Raw genomic sequence first — 16,534 nt, forward strand, 5'->3', positions numbered from 1 at the left:
GCATGGCGAGAGGTTCAGACTCGCTGGGGAGGAGGGTCTCTTAGTAGAGCTGCGGGATACGATTCCCACTGGGATGTGGGTCCGCGTGGATCATAAACGCCTGTCAGGCAGGAGTGCAGATGCCGTTCCAATGGGGCCCTGTCAGTGCTTTCTCTTTTAAAATCGCGAACTAGAATACATACGCAGAGAAGCACCATAAATATTACAAAGCCAAGTGTGGCGTGTCGACCGTCCAGGTCAAGAGAGCAAACATTCTAGGGCCCCAAAGCCCCTGGATGCCTCCCAAGACACCGCCTCTCCCCCACGCAGAGGAACCACCATCCTGAGTTTAGGGCAATTGCTTCCTGGCATTTTTTTTGTACTTTTATCCTTTGGTTTGTGTCCCTAAACGATATAGATTAGCCTGGCTTTGTTTTTGAACTTTGTATAGTCAGAATGATGTTGTGGGTGTTCTCTGCGACCTACTTTTTCACTCAACATCTTTTTAAAATGTATTTAGTTATTCACTTTTGGCTGCACTGGCTCTGCTGCTGTGTGCAGGCTTTCTCCAGCTGTGGCAAGAGGCACAGGCCCTCTTTAGTTGCGGTCCACAGGCTTCTCTTGTTGCGGAAAATAGGCTCTAGAGCGCGAGGGCTCAGTAGCTGTGGCACACGGACTGAGTTGCCTCTCCGTGTGTGGGATCACCCCAGGCCAGGGATTGAAGCTGTGTCCTCTGCAATGGCAAGCAGATTCTTAACCACTGGACCGCCAGGCAAGTCCAAACATTATGTTTTTTAAGCTATATCCGGTTGACAGTGTGGCTGGTTTGTTTATTTTGGTTGGTAAAGAGCAGGGGTCCCAAACCCTGGCCACTGGGGGGTAAGTCCAACCCACTGCCTTTTTGTATGGAGTTATGAATGTATTTTTCTAATGGTCAGAAAAACATCATGAGAAGAATACATATTTCACAGTGTGAATATGAAATTATACAATAAAGTATAATTTTATACTTAAGCCCTCTGTATCTGCCAGTTCTGCATCTGCGGATTTAACCAACACCAGATCGAAAATATTCAGGGGAAAAAAAATTTCCAGAAAGTTCCAAAAAGCAAAACTTGAATTTGCAGTTCTCATGGCAAGTATTTAAATAGCTTTTACATTGTATTTACAACTACTCCCATAGTACTTACATAGTATTAGTCTTTTTTTTTAATTTTGGCTGCACTGAGTCTTAGTTGTAGCATGTGGCATGTGCAACTCTTAAATGCGTGTGTGAGATCTAGTCCCCTGACTGGGAATCAAACCCGGGCCCCCTGCATTGGGAGCACAGAGTCTTGGCCAGTGGACCACCAAGGGAATTCCTGTATTAGGTACTATGAGTGATCTACAGATGATTTAAAGTGCAGCTAACCTTTGGGCAGCATGCATTTGAACTGCTCAGGTACAGTTATACACAGGTGTTTTTCAGTAGTAAATACAACAGCTACACTGTTGGTTCACTCTGAGGATGTGGAACCTTGGATACGGAGGGCCGCCTGTAAAGTTACACTTGGATTTTCAACTGTGCACGGTTCAGTGCCTCTAACCACCATGTTGTTCAAGGGTCAGCTGTATATGGGAATCTTAAGCCATTTTATGAATCCTATGTCATTATATCATGAAATATAACTTTTGTGGTTGTCATTTAGTTGCTAAGTCCTGTCCTACTCTTTGTGACCCCATGGACTATAGCCTGCCAGGCTCCTCTGCCCATGGGATTTCCCAGGCAATACTGGAGTGGGTTGCCATTTCCTACTCCACAGGAGCTTTCCGACCCATGGATCAAATTCGAGTCTCCTGTATTACATGCAGGCAGATTCTTTACCACTGAGCCCCAGGGGAGCTGCATAAAATATAATACAGACACAGAAAAGTGTGATACATATTAAATAAACATAGCCCTATGTGTCTACCATCCAGGTCAAGAAAGAGAACATTCCAGTGCCCCAAAGGGCACTGTACAGGCTTCCCTGATGGCTCAGTGGTAAAGAACCCACCTGCCAATGCAGGAGATTTGGGTTCAATCCCTGGTCAGGAATATCCCTTGGAGAAGGAGACGGTAACTCACTCCAATATTCTTGCCTGGAAAATTCCATGGACAGAGGAGCCTGGTGGCCTACAGTCCATGTGGTTGCAAAAGAGTCAGACACGACTGAGCAACTGAATAACAAACCCCCTGTACCCCCATCACTCTCAAGATACCCTGTGTCTTGAGCATCTGTGGATTTTGGTGTCTGTAACGGGTGCAGGAACCAGTCCTCCATGGAGAGTGAGTGATGACTGTATTCCCATTTCCATGTCCATAAATAAAGTTTTATTGGAACACAGCCATGCCTATCCATTCATGGCTCATTTATGGCTGCTTTTGCCCCCACAACAGCAGAGTAGAGTAGCTGCGATAGAGACCATATGGCTCACAAAGTGGAAAATATTTATTCCCTGGCCCTTTACAGAACACGTTTGTGAACCCCTGCTGTGGAGCGTCCCACTGAATGAACATACTGCGATCTATTTAGTTATGATTGACGTTCCAGGTGTTCCCATCTCGGAACGCTCACGTGTGGTCTCCAGGCACGCGTGTGTTCGGTGCCTCCAGCGGGTATGTTCCCATTAAGACTGCTTCTTTCTACACTTTCCTCCTCCCTGTGTGAACTGCGAGCTTCACGAGGGCAGGACACATGTGGACTTACTTGGCTTCGAATCCTTGGCTCCCAGCACGGAGCCTGGCACCCAGAGGATGCCCAGGAAATACTCACAGTAACAGGAAGAATTCAGCTCCCAGTCAGACAACCCCCTGAGGAGCGCTGAGCAGGGTGGACATGTGATGCCACCAGGAGAGGAATGACAAAACCCTCCTGACTTGTGACCGAGGGAGTGGGTGCCCGAGAACCCCGAGACAGGATCTGACCCCCTCCAGCTTCGCTGCCCGCTCTGAGCCCCAGCTTCCCTCCTAAGCAGGCCTCTTGCCCGGGGCAATAGGAAGGCACATCTGGGACACTGATGACCCCAGGGCTGGCACCTGGGACCCCTCAGGGAAGGTCTGTGGGCCTCGACCATGGGGACAGGCTGTCTGGAGAAGGTTGGGGGCCTGGCAGGTATGTGCTCCCACCCCCCCCCGACCCTGTCCCAGGACTGCGTGGGCTGCGGCTGAGATATAGCAGAGCCAGGGCGGGGGCCCCTTGGAGGCTCTGGGCTCGTCACTGCTTCCTGCTGATGGGGAGGTTGTGGGGTGGTGGGCAGGAGGGAGGCACCAAGTGGGTGCAGCCCAAGCCCAAGGGCAGGCGTGCCCTCCCATCGAGCAGCCCGTCCTCAGACTGTCAGGGGAGACACCTGCTCTAGCATTGGTCATAGGGTCCAAGGAGGTGTGTCTGAAGGCAAGTTCATACCTGGCCACACACACCAGATTTAGAACATTTGTTGTTCAGTCGCTCAGTGTCCGACTCTTTGCGACCCCGTGGACTGCAGCACGCCAGGCCTCCCTGTCCCTTACCTTCTCCCAAAGATTTAAAACAGGCACACCCTTTAAATCAGAGCCTCCCCTTCTCAGAGCTGTCCTAAGGAGCTGGGGGCCCAGGAGACAGCCCCTGGTCCCTTGGAGCACAGCTCAGCCTCTCTGCCAGCAGCTGGTTCACTGCAGAGCATCTGGATCTGCCCTGGCCCCTGCCCCTGGGCTAGCCTTTCCTCCCGCCCCTGCCCACACCCCACTTCCGAGCCACGCTGACGACTGCCTGCCGCTGAGCTTTTGCTCCCGCTGGTCCCTTGGCCTGAAAGGTGTCCTCACATTTGCCCACCTGGTGACTCCAACCTGTTGCTCAAGGTTGAACTCTGGTGCTCTCTCTGCGGTGTCCTTTCGGGTCCACTCTTCCTGCCCTGACAGACCCCGCCTTGCTCCCCACGGTGTTCACCCCTGGTTCTGAATGTGCAGGAGCTCAGAAGTGTGGGACAGGACTGAGCTCACCTGCGGCGGGTGAGGGTAGGGGCAACCCAGGAACAGGTATTCAACCTCTGGGGGTGGGCTCTGTAAGGAAGAGGGCAGGGGAAGGCTGGAGAGGAGGGGTCTGCAAGGTCAGGGTCAAGGCTGAAAAGGAGCCACAGCTTAGTCTCAGGGTCTTGACTGACCTCCAGCGTGGGAAGCATCAGGGGTTGGGGGTTGGGAAGGGTGGGGTGGAGGGCAGGGCGGAGATGGGGTGGGAGGGGCGGGGATGGGTGGGAGGGGCGGTGAGGGAGGGGCGGGAGGGAAGGACCTGGCTGGCAGATGGGCGGATGCGGAAGGGGAGGGAGAGGAGGAAGGAGCGCACTGAGTGATTTTGTTCCTGGAGTGGGTAGGAGCTTTGGGGAGGTGGAGACTTAAAAGAAATCGGGATAAAGGTGATCTGGCACAGGCGTCCCCGGGAAGGAGTTAGTGAGTTGTCAGCCAGAAGCATTTATATATTAAAAGGAGGCTGGAGCTGGTTGGGGGCGGGTACTGAACCCCACAGAACAAAACCACGAATGCTAGGGTTTCAGGCTGCTAAGGAAGGCTTTCTGGAGCTCTCTAGTATTTCCCTCTGTTCTCTCCCTAACAGGAACTGTGATCAGGTCACTTCCCAATTTCGAAGCCCGCAGAGGTTCCCCAGGTTTCTAGGTCAACATTCAACCCTCAATCTCCTCCTGGCCCCTACCGGAACCCTTTCTTTCAACTCCACTAGGGCTCTGGAGCCCCCCAACTCCCTGTCCTGGCTCAGGGCTTGTAGAAGCTTCCTTGTACTTAAACCCCCTCGCTTGGACTCTCCACTTTAAACCTGGCTCCTGCTCTTCCTTCAAAGTTCAGCTCAGTAAAGAGGTGGGAAAGAAAGATCAAAACACTCACAGCTGTGATACCAGTCGGGGAGGACTGCACACAAGCTCCATGGCCTCCTTGATCCCTCACTGTGGCTTCTAAAATGTGCACAGGGAGTGTGTTGCACGCTTTTATAATGGAAGGGGGTGCCCTGAAGAGTTCTAATTTAAAAAACAAAGTGCTGCTCCCAGGGTTGGCCTCTCCAAGAAGCCCCTGCCCACTCAGCCAGCCCATCCACTGGGTTTCGGTCACCCCTGAGACTTCCCTTTATCTCACCACTTTCAGTTTCGTCAGGCAGCCCCCTTCCCAGCGCAAGTGGGACTTCGAGGGGCCACAGACTCCTTGCTGAAGGGGGTGTCCTGGTGGGGTCTCTCCCCTCACTCCATTTCTCTCCTTTCAGAGACAAGGCTCTACCACACCTTAACCCCGTCCTGACAGCCTTCTCTGAAGATAGAACAGGTTGTAAAGGGAGAAACAGTCCCATGTTCCCCCCGTCCACACTCTCAAACGAGCCCCCAAGTTTGAGCAACTTGCCTTTCAAAACAAGCCAGAAGGGAAGTGACTGCTGTAAAAATACCAATTAACACCAGTGAAGCTTAGACATTTCTGGACTAAACACTTGACGGTCTGCCCTTGGTTTGTGTCCCCACGTAGCTGCTGTGCACCCAGGGGCCAGAGTCTGGAGGCCTGAGAACAGGATGCAAGCAAACGTGGAAACGCCCTCCCCCTACCCCCAGGCAAGCCACATCCGTGAGCATCTTTGTCATTCGGAGGTGTTGAAAGATGTGACAGCCAGTCTGATGGCAGTGTTCCGGGGGCATGAGCGCTAAAAAGCTCCAGGATACACACGCTCTGTTCAAAGACTGCCTTCCAGCGCCGGCTGCGCGCTTCTCCCTAATCAGCCGCTCGGTCCGCGCACCGCGGTGTTTGATGCGCGTGCCCCGAAGGACTCACCTGTTTTTCGGTGGCGTCCTGGGATTCGTGCTCGGGCGAATGGCCAGAGCCCCGTGATGAAACCAGCAGTCCCACACCTGCAGCCCTTCAGAAGGGCCTTGAAAAAGAGGCCCGGCTCTGAGAGATGCCAGAACTAAATTGGAGGGCAGAACTCCTGCCTAAAATAAAGACCGTGGGAACGGCTTTCTTCTGTAGCCGGAGAATCAAAGTGTTTTCATTTAAAATTGACCTAAGTTGGAATGGATACCTTTGATCACCACCTCTGGGCTACAGAGCCTTGGCTCAGTGCCCTACAAAGGATGGCATTCCGGGCAGAGGGGGAAGCTGAGGCCAGGGCCTGGCTCAGGGTTGGTGGGGGAGAGGCACAGAGAGTGGGCCAGGGCAGCTGGAGCACGAGTGATGCTGGGGAGCGTGTCAGATCCTGGGGGTGAGGGGATGTCACTACTGCAATGAGGGGGGGCCGGCGGGCTCTGGCTGGCCTTGCCACAGGACCAGCTATGCAGGGCTCATGGGGCCCGCTGGTTTCCATTTCCTTCTCCAGGGGGATCTTCCTGACCCGGGGATTGAACCTGGGTCTCCTACAGTCGCTCAGAAGTGTCCGACTCTTTGTGACCCCATGAATCACAGCACGCCAGGCCTCCCTGTCCATCACCAACTCTCGGAGTTCACTCAAACTCGTCCATTGAGTCGGTGATGCCATCCAGCCATCTCATCCTCTGTCGTCCCCTTCTCCTCCTGCCCCTAATCCCTCCCAGCATCAGAGTCTTTTCCAATGAGTCAACTCTTTGCATGAGGTGGCCAAAGTACTGGAGTTTCAGCTTTAGCATCAGTCCTTCCAATGAACACCCAGGACTGTTTTCCTTTAGAATGGTCTGCCTGTTAGATGACCCAAATTCAGGGGAAGAGCCTCTGAATTTTTATTTCCCTTTAAAAGAGGGCAGGTCTTTCACGTGACAAGTGTCTTCTTTTTTGCTTGCTTTGAGATTTTTTAAATGGTTGCCTAGAGTAGTGGTTAAGGGGCTTTGCTGGTGGCTCAGTGGTAAAGAATCGGCCTGGAGGAGGGCATGGCAACGCAATTCCTTAGTCTTGTCTGGAGAATCCCATGGACAGAGGAGCCTGGTGGGCTACAGACCATGGGGTCGCAAAGAGTCGGACACGACTGAGCGACTGAGCACAGCCAGTGCAGGAGACATGGGTCTGATCCCTGGTCCGGGCAGATCCCACAAGCCAAGGAGCAGCTGAGCCTGAGCACCACAACTATTGAACCTGTGCTCTAGAGCCCAGGAGCTGCAACTGCTGAGCCCAGGTGCCACAGAAGCCCAGGTGCCCTACAGCCCATGCTCTGCAACAAGAGGCACCACTGCTGTGAGAACCCTGCAGGCTGCGACGAAGAGTAGCCCCTACTCACTGCAACTAGGGAAAAGCCCGAGCAGCAACGAAGACCCAGCACAGCCAAAAATAAATAAATAGATTCATTAAATTAAAATAAGAGAGAGAGAGTTGGGGGGTTAGGGACTTCCATGGCGGTCCAGTGGCTAAGACTCTGCGCTTTCACTGCAGTGGGGGACAGGTTCCATCCTTGGTTGGGGAACTAAGATCTCACATGTTGCAGTGCGACCAGTTAAAAAGAAAGACAAAAATAAACAGGGTAGGTTTATTGGCTCCAAGAGACTTAGCTTAAAATCCCACCTCCACCACCAGGCTCCTCTGGTGGCTCAGACGGTAAAGAATCTGCCTGCCATGCAGGAGACCCAGATTCGATCCCTGGGTCGGGAGGAAGATCCCCTGGAGAAGGAAATGGCTACCCACTCCAGTATTCTGCCTGGAGAATCCCATGGACAGAGGAGCCTGGAGGGCTACAGTCCATGGGGTTTGCAAAGAGTTGGACATGACTGAGTGACTAACCCTTTCCACCAGTATTAAGTACTTTGTGGACTGGACAAACCTCTCCATTCTCTGAGCCTCAGTTTTCTCATCTGTGAAAGGGAACACCCCAGTGGAGGTTAGTTCTTATCATCACAGGCTTGACTGCGAAGCCTGAGGGTCTGTGCTGTATAAACAGAGCGTGTGCGCACAGGAGCAGCTCGGGGAGGGGCTGTGCGAGTCCTGCCCACCTAGAGGCTGACTGCACAGTCTGTGGAGGAGAAGGGCACAGGAGGACGTGCTGGGCAACGGGAACAGTGTGGGCAAAGGCTCGAGAGCCTTGGGGAACGAGCAAGTGAGAACCGAGGGCAGTTGAGTTGGGCTGCACGGGGTCTGGAGGAATGGGCTGGATCCTCCAGGCTAGGGAACTTAAAAAAAAAAAAATTCCTTAACAGTGGCCCCAAGTTAAGGGATACATGGTTATAGTGTGACCCTGTCTGAACCCAGTTGTGCGAATGTAACAAGCCAGAAGGTCATAAACAGCGACCTCACTACAAATGAGATGCTCTCTGTTCTATTTCTTTTTTTTAATTGTGTGTCTTGACCCTGTAAATTGATTTCAGACTCCTTCCTGGGCCTCCTCTGGTTGGTTGGGTGGTTGGGGCGTTCAGGCAGGGTCAGGCAGGGCAGGAGCAGGATGGCAGGTGGCTCCCTCGGGGGTAGTGCCAGGCTGGGCAGGCAGGGGAGGAGAGAAGGCTGGATGCTGGAGCTGTCAGAGGAGGATGTTGTGCTGGGAGCACGAGGTCTGATGGGGTGGGCACCCCTCCCACCCCTGGTCAAGTTCCTTGATTGCAGATCTGCGCCCCCCCGCCACACCCCCAGAGGACTCAGCTTGGAGTCCCTGGGCCAGAGGTGGGAGTGAGGCGCCGACTGCCAACGGGCTCTCAAACCCACAGTTCAAGCGCCCACAGATTCAAAAGAAGAACCGGAAAAGGAAGGAATCAGGCGCCAGCGGGTGGTAGATAAAGTCTTTCCCAACCAGGGTGGCAGACACGCGGGCAGGATGGGGGAAGAGCAGCAGGAGGCTCCTGGCGGGGAGGGCTTTTGAGCACACACTGCTCAGCCCACGGGCAGCCTCGAAGGCCACGCCCAGGATCCACGCTCTGGGGTGTCGCCTACCCCCATGTCCAGCCCAGCACAGGGCCTGAGGTGTCAGAGAGGCTTGGGGCAGGGGGCGCGGGGCCCTGGGGGGATCCCGTCATGCCCGGAGACCACCCCGTGCTGTGATGCCCCGTGCTGAGGGCCTGTCACTTACATGGGCAGAAGAGTCAGGCTGGCATTTGCCCTTCCAGGTTTCCAGCGAGGACTGAGGACTGGTCTGGCTTCCCTGCCTGCTGTCACTGGGGAGAGGCAGCCCGGCTCTGTGGCAGGCGTGCTGTGTTCTTGGACCCATTTCATCGCATGACAACCCTGGGAGGTTGGCCTTGTTCTTCTCCCCTTGTTTCAGGGAAGACACTGAGGTTCAGAGAGGTAAAGGCACTTGCCCAAGTTTGCACAGCTTTTTAAAAAAATATTTATCTGGCTGCGCTGGGTCTTAGTTGTGGTGCGAGATCTTTGATCTTTGTTGTGGTGTGTGGAATCTTTTAGTTGTGATGCGCAGGCTCTAGTTCCCTGCTCAGGGATCGAACTTGGTCCCCTTGCAAGGGGAGCATGGAATCTTAGCCACTGGATCAGCAGGGGAAGTCCCAAGCTTCCACAGCTTCTAATGGCAGAGCCAGGATCTGAACCGAGGCTGGCTGCCTCCAGAAACTGGTCTTCTCCCAAACACCTCCTGCCCCCTCATTTCTGGCCAGGCCCCTAGCTTTCTAGCAGTCCTTGGAGCTGCCAGTAAGCGAGGGAGGAGGAGGTGGTTGTTGTTGTTTAGTCACTAAGTCCTGTCCGACACTTTGTGACCCCAGGGACTGTAGCCCAGGCTCCTTTCTCTATGGGATTTCCCAAGAATACTGGAGTGGGTTGCTATGCCCTTCTCCAGGGGATCTTCCTGACCCAGGGATCGAACCCACATCTCCTGTACGGACAGGTGGGTTCTTTACCACTGAGCCACCAGGGAAATCCGATGGTGGAGGTACCATCCCTGAAAACACCATCTCCCGCAAAGCAGGAGCGGGAGGGCTTTGAGGGGGTAGCTTGTGCTGCCCAGTACAAGCTTCTGTCCTTGCAGTTGTGTGGGCGTGGGGAGAGGAGGACTCGGGGATTTGTCATAAGCAGCCCAGCTCTCCAGCAGGGCTGGACTGGGGTGGTGGCCCTGGGGATCAGGGCCCTCCCAGACACCCCACTGCAACTGCTTCCCAGTCCCTCCCTGGCTGACCCTGCTCCCAGCCGGCCCCCACTCGCCATGGACCTCACCCAGCAGGGCTGCCCCTCCTCCGGCCCTGCACCAGCCCCACTGACACAGGCTCACAATTCTCCCGTCCAGAAAAACTCCCCCTGGACCCGACCTCCAAATTCTCCCTGCATCTCCTGCTCCCACCTTTCAGATCTGCTCTGGAAAGAGCAGTCGCCTTCAGCCCCTCTTCCCTTCTGTCACCAAGCTGTCCCCCCTGCAGAAAACAACGCCAGACTCCTTGAAGCGCTTCTCTCCTGGTGCCTGTCCCAGCCTAGGCTGCACTGGGGATGCACAGAATAATCCCAAATCTACGCTGGGATGCTCCTGCAGCCCAGACCTCTTGGTGTGCGGAGATGGTCCTGGAGCTGCGCCAGCCGTGCTGAGTGAGTCGGAGCGCTGCGGTCATTTACAGCCGCAAATGAGTCCTAGTTCTTCGAGTCCCAGCCAAGATTCAGAGCCGGTTCCCACTGAACTCATCCCTGGCGCCATCTGCGGTGAGAGTAAGGGGTGAGGGCCCTCCTGGCTCTCTCTCTCTCCTCAAACCCCCTCTCCAACCTCCCCCACCCCCGCTCCAGGGTCCGCCAGCTGGAGGCAGGAGCCTGGAGGAGCAGGAAGAAACAGAGAAGCCCTGCCCATCAGGTGCTGCAGACATAGGGCCCTGTCTCTGGGCACTTGCAGGGGTGTGGAATGGATGCCCTTGGGCACTTCTGTGGCCACTCAGGGGCCCCCAGTTGAACTCTTGCAGCTCTCTCTCCTGCCACGGCCTCAGGAATCCAGGGTCCACCTCCGTCCTCCTCTCTCGGCCCTTTGCTCCTCTTGGCCGCCTGTCAATCTAAGGGAACCCCCAGGCTGGCTCACGTGGCCCCGGCCCACTTTGCTGGGAGACACACTCCCTTTGCTGAATTAAAGGCAAAGCGGGAAGCAGCTGACACCAGGCTTGAGACAGAAGAGACACCAGCCGGTATGCCATCCCTGCAGCACTCAGTGTCATGCCTCAAGCTCAGTGACGGTCCCCAGGAACCACCCCACCCCCACCCCCGCCCCGTGCACTGCATCTAGGGTGAGAAGCAGGCCCCCGCAGGGCAGGCTGGGTGCCCTGGCAGCTCTGTTCAAGCCCCGCTTCACCCGTGCTCTCTGGCCCGTGGTTTCCATGTAACCTTGGAGCCTTGCAGCCCCTTGTTAGCCTCCAGCTGTGAAAATGTAGGCCTCCTGCCAGCAACCCCCCTCTCTATCTTCTGATAGCACTCACAGCCCAGCACTCGGCACACTTGGCTGGGTCTGACCTCACCTCCTAACCCGGCAGCTGGCTTTTCTGCCTTAGCACGGTCACACAAACCTGGGTTCAAATCCCAATGCTACTGCTTAGGAACTATGGGGCTTTGGACTTCTAAGACCCTCTGTTTTCTTTTCGTCTGCAAAATGGGATTGGCTCAGCTGCCTCATAGGACTGCCATGATGTTTAGTTGAAGTGGGGCCTGGGTCACACCCAGGCAGAGGACATTTTATACACGCTTTCTTTCCCCTCTGTCCTCGGGCCAGTTCTGGCCTCACTGTATGTGTGTGTTCCTGCTCCCACACTCTAGGATATCACTACCCCTTCCTGTCCTCCCCAGTCTCAATTATTGGTTCCCTCCCCTGGCTCCATCTGCTGCCCTGTTAGACTGGGAGCGTTGCGAGGGCAGGGAGCTCCTCCAGGCCTTAAGGTACTCTTTTTATTTTTTAATATTAATTCATTTATTTGGCTGCTCTGAGTCTCAGTTGCGGCATGTGGGATCTTCGAGATTCATGACACAGGCGGGATCTTTAGTTGCGGCATGCAAACTCCTAATTGTGGCACGTGGGCTCTAGTTTCCTGACCAGGGATCAAACCCAGGCCCCCCTGCATTGGAAGCACAGTCTTAACCACTGGACCACCAGGGAAGTCCCTAAGTGAAAGGAAGAAAGAAACTGAAGTCGCTCAGTCGTGTCCAACTCTTTGCGACCCCATGGACTGCAGCCTGCCAGGCTCCTCCGTCTGTGGGATTTTCCAGGCAAGAGTACTGGAGTTGGTTGCCATTTCCTTAGGTACTCCTAAATGTTTGTTGGAGGTGTAAACAGATGGTAGCTGAAAAGCCGTCGTGGACTCGGAAATCACTCTGAACCTGACTGTGGCTCTGAGCCTGAGCTGTGGAATGCTTCAGGTGGCTGCCAGCTGGAGCAGCCTGGACCCCAGAGGGGCTGCTTGGAGGCACAGGTCCAGGAGAAGTGGGGGAAGCTGGGCTGCTATGGTCCAGGCTCCGGGGTGCTGACATCCCAGTAAAAAGAAGGGACACTGGAGGCAGTTAGTACCATCGTCGGGTCAGAACCCAGTTGCCTTCCTCCAACAGCGGACCCTCCTCCTCCCTGTTCTTGGCCCGCCATCTCCCGACCGGCCGCCCTCACTGGTCCACAGAGACGGCCTCATCCTTCCACATTTTTGGAGACAGATCCACCCCAGATCTGAGGTTCTTTCTGCGGTAGACCTGAGCCAAAGCCATCCCCTTCCATGGTCCTATCCCTCTGACCTTAAAATAACAAATCCCAGAAGAATACAGAACAATGGTCATCTATTTTTATGGATTTCCCCAGAATTGTAAAGACGGGCTTAATTGCACTAGCAGATTTCATCATTTTCTAGAAGCATGCGTCAAATGGGGATCATTTTTAAGACACTTGGATGGATGTCTTCCTGCTGGGACAAACAGGAAGGTGGCCCCAACAGCACGGCCAGCCTCCCCGGGCCTGGCATGGCCGCTTGGATCCTGGACAGGAGGAGGTGCTGGGGGAGGGGGAGAGGCCTCAGTGCGGCCACTTTCCTGGTGGCTTTGGTTGGGTTCCGGGCTTCCCTGGTGGTTCAGATGGTAAAGAATCTGCCTGCAATGGGAGAGACCTGGGTTCGATCCTGGGTCGGGGAGATCCCCTGGAGAAGGGAATGGCTACCCACTCGAGTATTCTTGCCTGGAGAATCCCATGGACAGAGAAGCCTGGGGGGCCACAGTCCACAGCATAGCAAAGAGTCGGACACCACTGAGCGATTATCACTTTTCACTTCACTTTTGGTCGGGTTCCAACCTCCCGACCCCCATGAGGAAACACCAGGCTATCACTGTGCTCGCCGGGCTGCCTTGAAGCTTCATTGCGAGAACCAAACAGGAGGAGATGCGTAAATGTTGCAAGTGGTTCCTGAGCTGAGATCTGGGGACTAGGGAGGCGTTGGCCGGGTGAGGAGGTGGTGGTCTGGGCAGAGGGGACCGCAGAGGGGGCTGCAGAGCTGGGCGGTGGCCTGTGTGTGCAGGAAGGACACGGGGTGGGCTCGCTGGGGGTGGTGAGTACTGTTCATCTCACCTCCTGTCCTTCCCGGCCCAGCTGGGACCCTGGGGGATCACTGACCACCCCTTCCTCCAGTCTCTGTACCCACACCCTGTCCCTGCTGTGCCTTAAACCTCAGCCCTGACTCAAGGCTCCTTGTTTTATGACAAAATTAAAATATTGTTATAGTTAAACAGTCACCACCACCAGCCCAGAGATATAATGTGCAGTGTAACGTCCTCTCCCCTCCCTCTCTCCCGCGGGGGAGCCCCTGGGACCGGCTTAGCGGGGTCTCCATGCATGAGCATCACGTGTGACAAAGCCGACCCACTGTGACATCCAGATGTGCCAGTCGATCCCCTGGGACTAGCCTGAGTCCTTCAGGGGAGAGGGTGTCTAGCTTGTTCCCTGGAGCTCCAAATATCAGTGTGGCCTGAGCTTGGAGGAATTATCAGGTGTGGAGGGCCATTGTCCCTGTCCTGGGGTCCCCCAGGGAGCCTGACCTCACTCCCCTGGGGACCCGGCCCAGGGCTGAGCTGGAGCCCCCAGAAGAAACCGGCCTGGCCTCTCTCCAGCCCCGCACCCCCTACAGGCGGGTGGGGGGCCCACGCCTCACTTCCACAACCAAATAAATCCTGCTGCTCGCTCCAAGTGGCTCCAACGAATGATCTTCTCCCGATTAACAGCCCGGCCAGCATGTTCTCGGTGGCTCGCTGCCGACCTCAATTTAGAACTGTCTGCTGGTCGGCTGCGGGAGAAGGAAGGTGCGGGTGGGCGGGGGGACAGGGCACACTGCAGCTGGGGGGCTTGGGCAGCTGAAGTCCGGGTGTGGGGAGGTGGCCACTGCTGACCCAGCCCAGAATCTGATGGGCACCTCAGAGCCTGCAGGAGGGTGGGGCGCCCAGCCAGGCAGACTCCTGCCTCAGGAGAGCTTTCAGACTGTTTTCCTAGGTGCCTGTGATGAAAGGCCCTGGAGAAGGAAATGGCACCCCACTCCAGTCGTCTTGCCTGGAAAATCCCATGGACAGAGGAGCCTGGTGGGCTACAGTCAAAGAGTCGGACACGACTGAGCGGCTTCACTTTCACTTTACTTTTCTGATGAAAGGGGTGTTAGGTGGGGGCCAGGAGAAGACAGCTCCCCCAGCACTGCCTCAGTCATGGTTGTGGCCATGGGGCAGCCCATGGAACTCCTCTGCATTGTCCGAGAACTGCTTTTAGGGGTGCGGTTTGCTACCCACTCCAGTATTCTGGCCTACAGAATTCCATGGACTGTATAGTGCATGGGGTCGCAAAGAGTCGGACACCACTGAGCAACTTTTGCTTTCACTTGCTATATTTTATAAACACTGTACAAGTTCTTCTCCAAGCTCGGATTCAGGGAAAGCTTTGTCTCTCCTCACTGGTGCCTCCTCCAAGCTGGGGAGAGCGTGCCTATGCCCAGAAGGGCTTCTTCCTGCCAGGAGGCATTTCTTCACTTGGTTTCTTGCCTCCTTCCTCTTTGCTTCTCCTCCTTCTCCAGCTTTGGGTCATCTCAGGCCTGTGGTTTTTATCCAACGTGGCTTCTTGACCTTCGGGAAGGAGGGTGGTTGGGAGTGTGGGGTCTGGCGTCTTCCAGCCCCCAGGGAGGGGTTGCAGCTACCCTCCACACCTGCTGAGAAACTGAGAGTTAGCAGCTGGACCCCCTGAGCCCAGACTCTTCCTGCAAAACGGAACCCTTACACACTCGGCTTTGAGTGCGTTGGGAAGCGTAGAGTCATGTGTGAAAAGCACTCGGCACACCGCCTGCATCCACGCAGTACGTGGCGAGCGTGAGCCCCGGTCCTCATGGGGACACGGGGACTGAAGCTATCACTCTGTCCCTTTCCTTCCCCGGCAGAAGAGCGGTCTGTGACCCATACCGGCCTCCCCATCCTGGTCTCTCTGGCCAACAGGGCCGTCTCCTTCAGCTGCAGCATCACCTACCCCTACACCCCCAAGTTCAAGGACTTCAGAGTCAGCTACTTCCACGTGGACCTCCAGGGCCAGACCAGCTCCGAGAAGAAGATCAGCTGCCAACCTGGTCCAGGCAGTGAGAACCAGACCCACACCACTGCCTGTCCCATCTTCCTCAAGCTGCCTAACTCGTCTGCCACCGGGACCTACTACTGCTCCGTGCACTGGCAGGACTCCAGGATGATCGGCGAGGGCACGTTCATCCTGGTCAGAGGTGAGCTTCCTCTGCGGCTCTTCTCTGGGCACAGGGTCCGGCAGGCTTTGCGGGCACAGGAACGAAAGTGGGGAATGTTTGCCTCCCCGCTCAGCTTTGGCACAACAGAGCTGAGCTGCCTCCAGAAGCCCCTAGCCACACAGGTGTGCCGAGATGCCCACCTTCGTGTGGAAAGGGCAGAGTCTGGGGTATGGATTGGCTCTGGCCACCTCTGGCAGGCCCTTGTCCTTGGGGTCCCTTTCGCACCATGGGTTGTGTGAGTGTGGAACAGAGCCCGGGGGCCTGTGTGGGTTTGTGGAGACCTGTGAGCATGCATGCGTCTCATGGACATCTTTCTGGGGTCAGATTCCTAGTTTTCATCACATTCTCAGAGGAGTGAGTAATGACTCCCAGAAGTTAAGAACAGCCCATCACCAAAGTCATGACCCTCTGACCCAGCTCTGCCATTCCCACTGGTCGTGCCAGGGTTTCAGAAGGCCATGGACCTGGGCTTGGCCCCCCAGTCCTGCGGTTTGCCAGGATGTGACCTTGGACTTGCTCTTCATGGCAACACCCCGCCTGTCAGAGGCTTTTCTTGGGAAGAGAGGGATCCTGAATGCAAGGGCTGGTGCCTGGTGGCAGGATGTTCTGGTTGAACTCCAGACACACATGTGCCTGCCATGTGGTTGGCGCTCTGCCGTTTTTTGGTCCGCCACATGGATGGAGGGATGGAGGGAGAAAGAGGTGGACGAAGGGATGGGTGGCTCAAGGGAAACGGCTGGACTGTGCCCTTGCCTACCCCTGGCGCAGGGCAGCACCTGCCAGGCCTGGTACAGACTCCGCCCAACCCCTGCTTCACCTCGCCTCTCCTGCCCGTGTGAGCACTACATCACGGGTGGGAAGGAGGAGACCCCAGGAGGTGACGTGGCTCGCTCAGGCCCCGGAAGTGCCTTTCAGTGGAGCCAGTGCCTTGAGGCAGGGG

At 55.5% G+C, this 16,534-nt stretch overlaps 1 protein-coding gene across 3 annotated transcripts in view; it reads left to right on the plus strand.

Moving 5' to 3' along the window:
• NFAM1 (NFAT activating protein with ITAM motif 1) overlaps positions 1 to 16,534 on the plus strand; it is a 37,369-nt gene that overhangs the window by 3,970 nt on the left and 16,865 nt on the right. For 2 of the 3 annotated variants that reach the window (XM_070370076.1, XM_070370078.1), the window contains exon 2: positions 15,244 to 15,573. In XM_070370076.1, the coding sequence (XP_070226177.1) occupies positions 15,244 to 15,573 (330 nt within the window). Of the gene's footprint in view, positions 1 to 10,422; positions 10,535 to 15,243; positions 15,574 to 16,534 lie in introns of those variants that run through there. The other variant, XM_070370077.1, reaches the window with a different exon arrangement.

This window comes from Bos mutus, chromosome 5 (genome assembly GCF_027580195.1).
Source record: "Bos mutus isolate GX-2022 chromosome 5, NWIPB_WYAK_1.1, whole genome shotgun sequence".
In the NCBI taxonomy this organism is placed as follows: Eukaryota; Metazoa; Chordata; class Mammalia; order Artiodactyla; family Bovidae; genus Bos; species Bos mutus.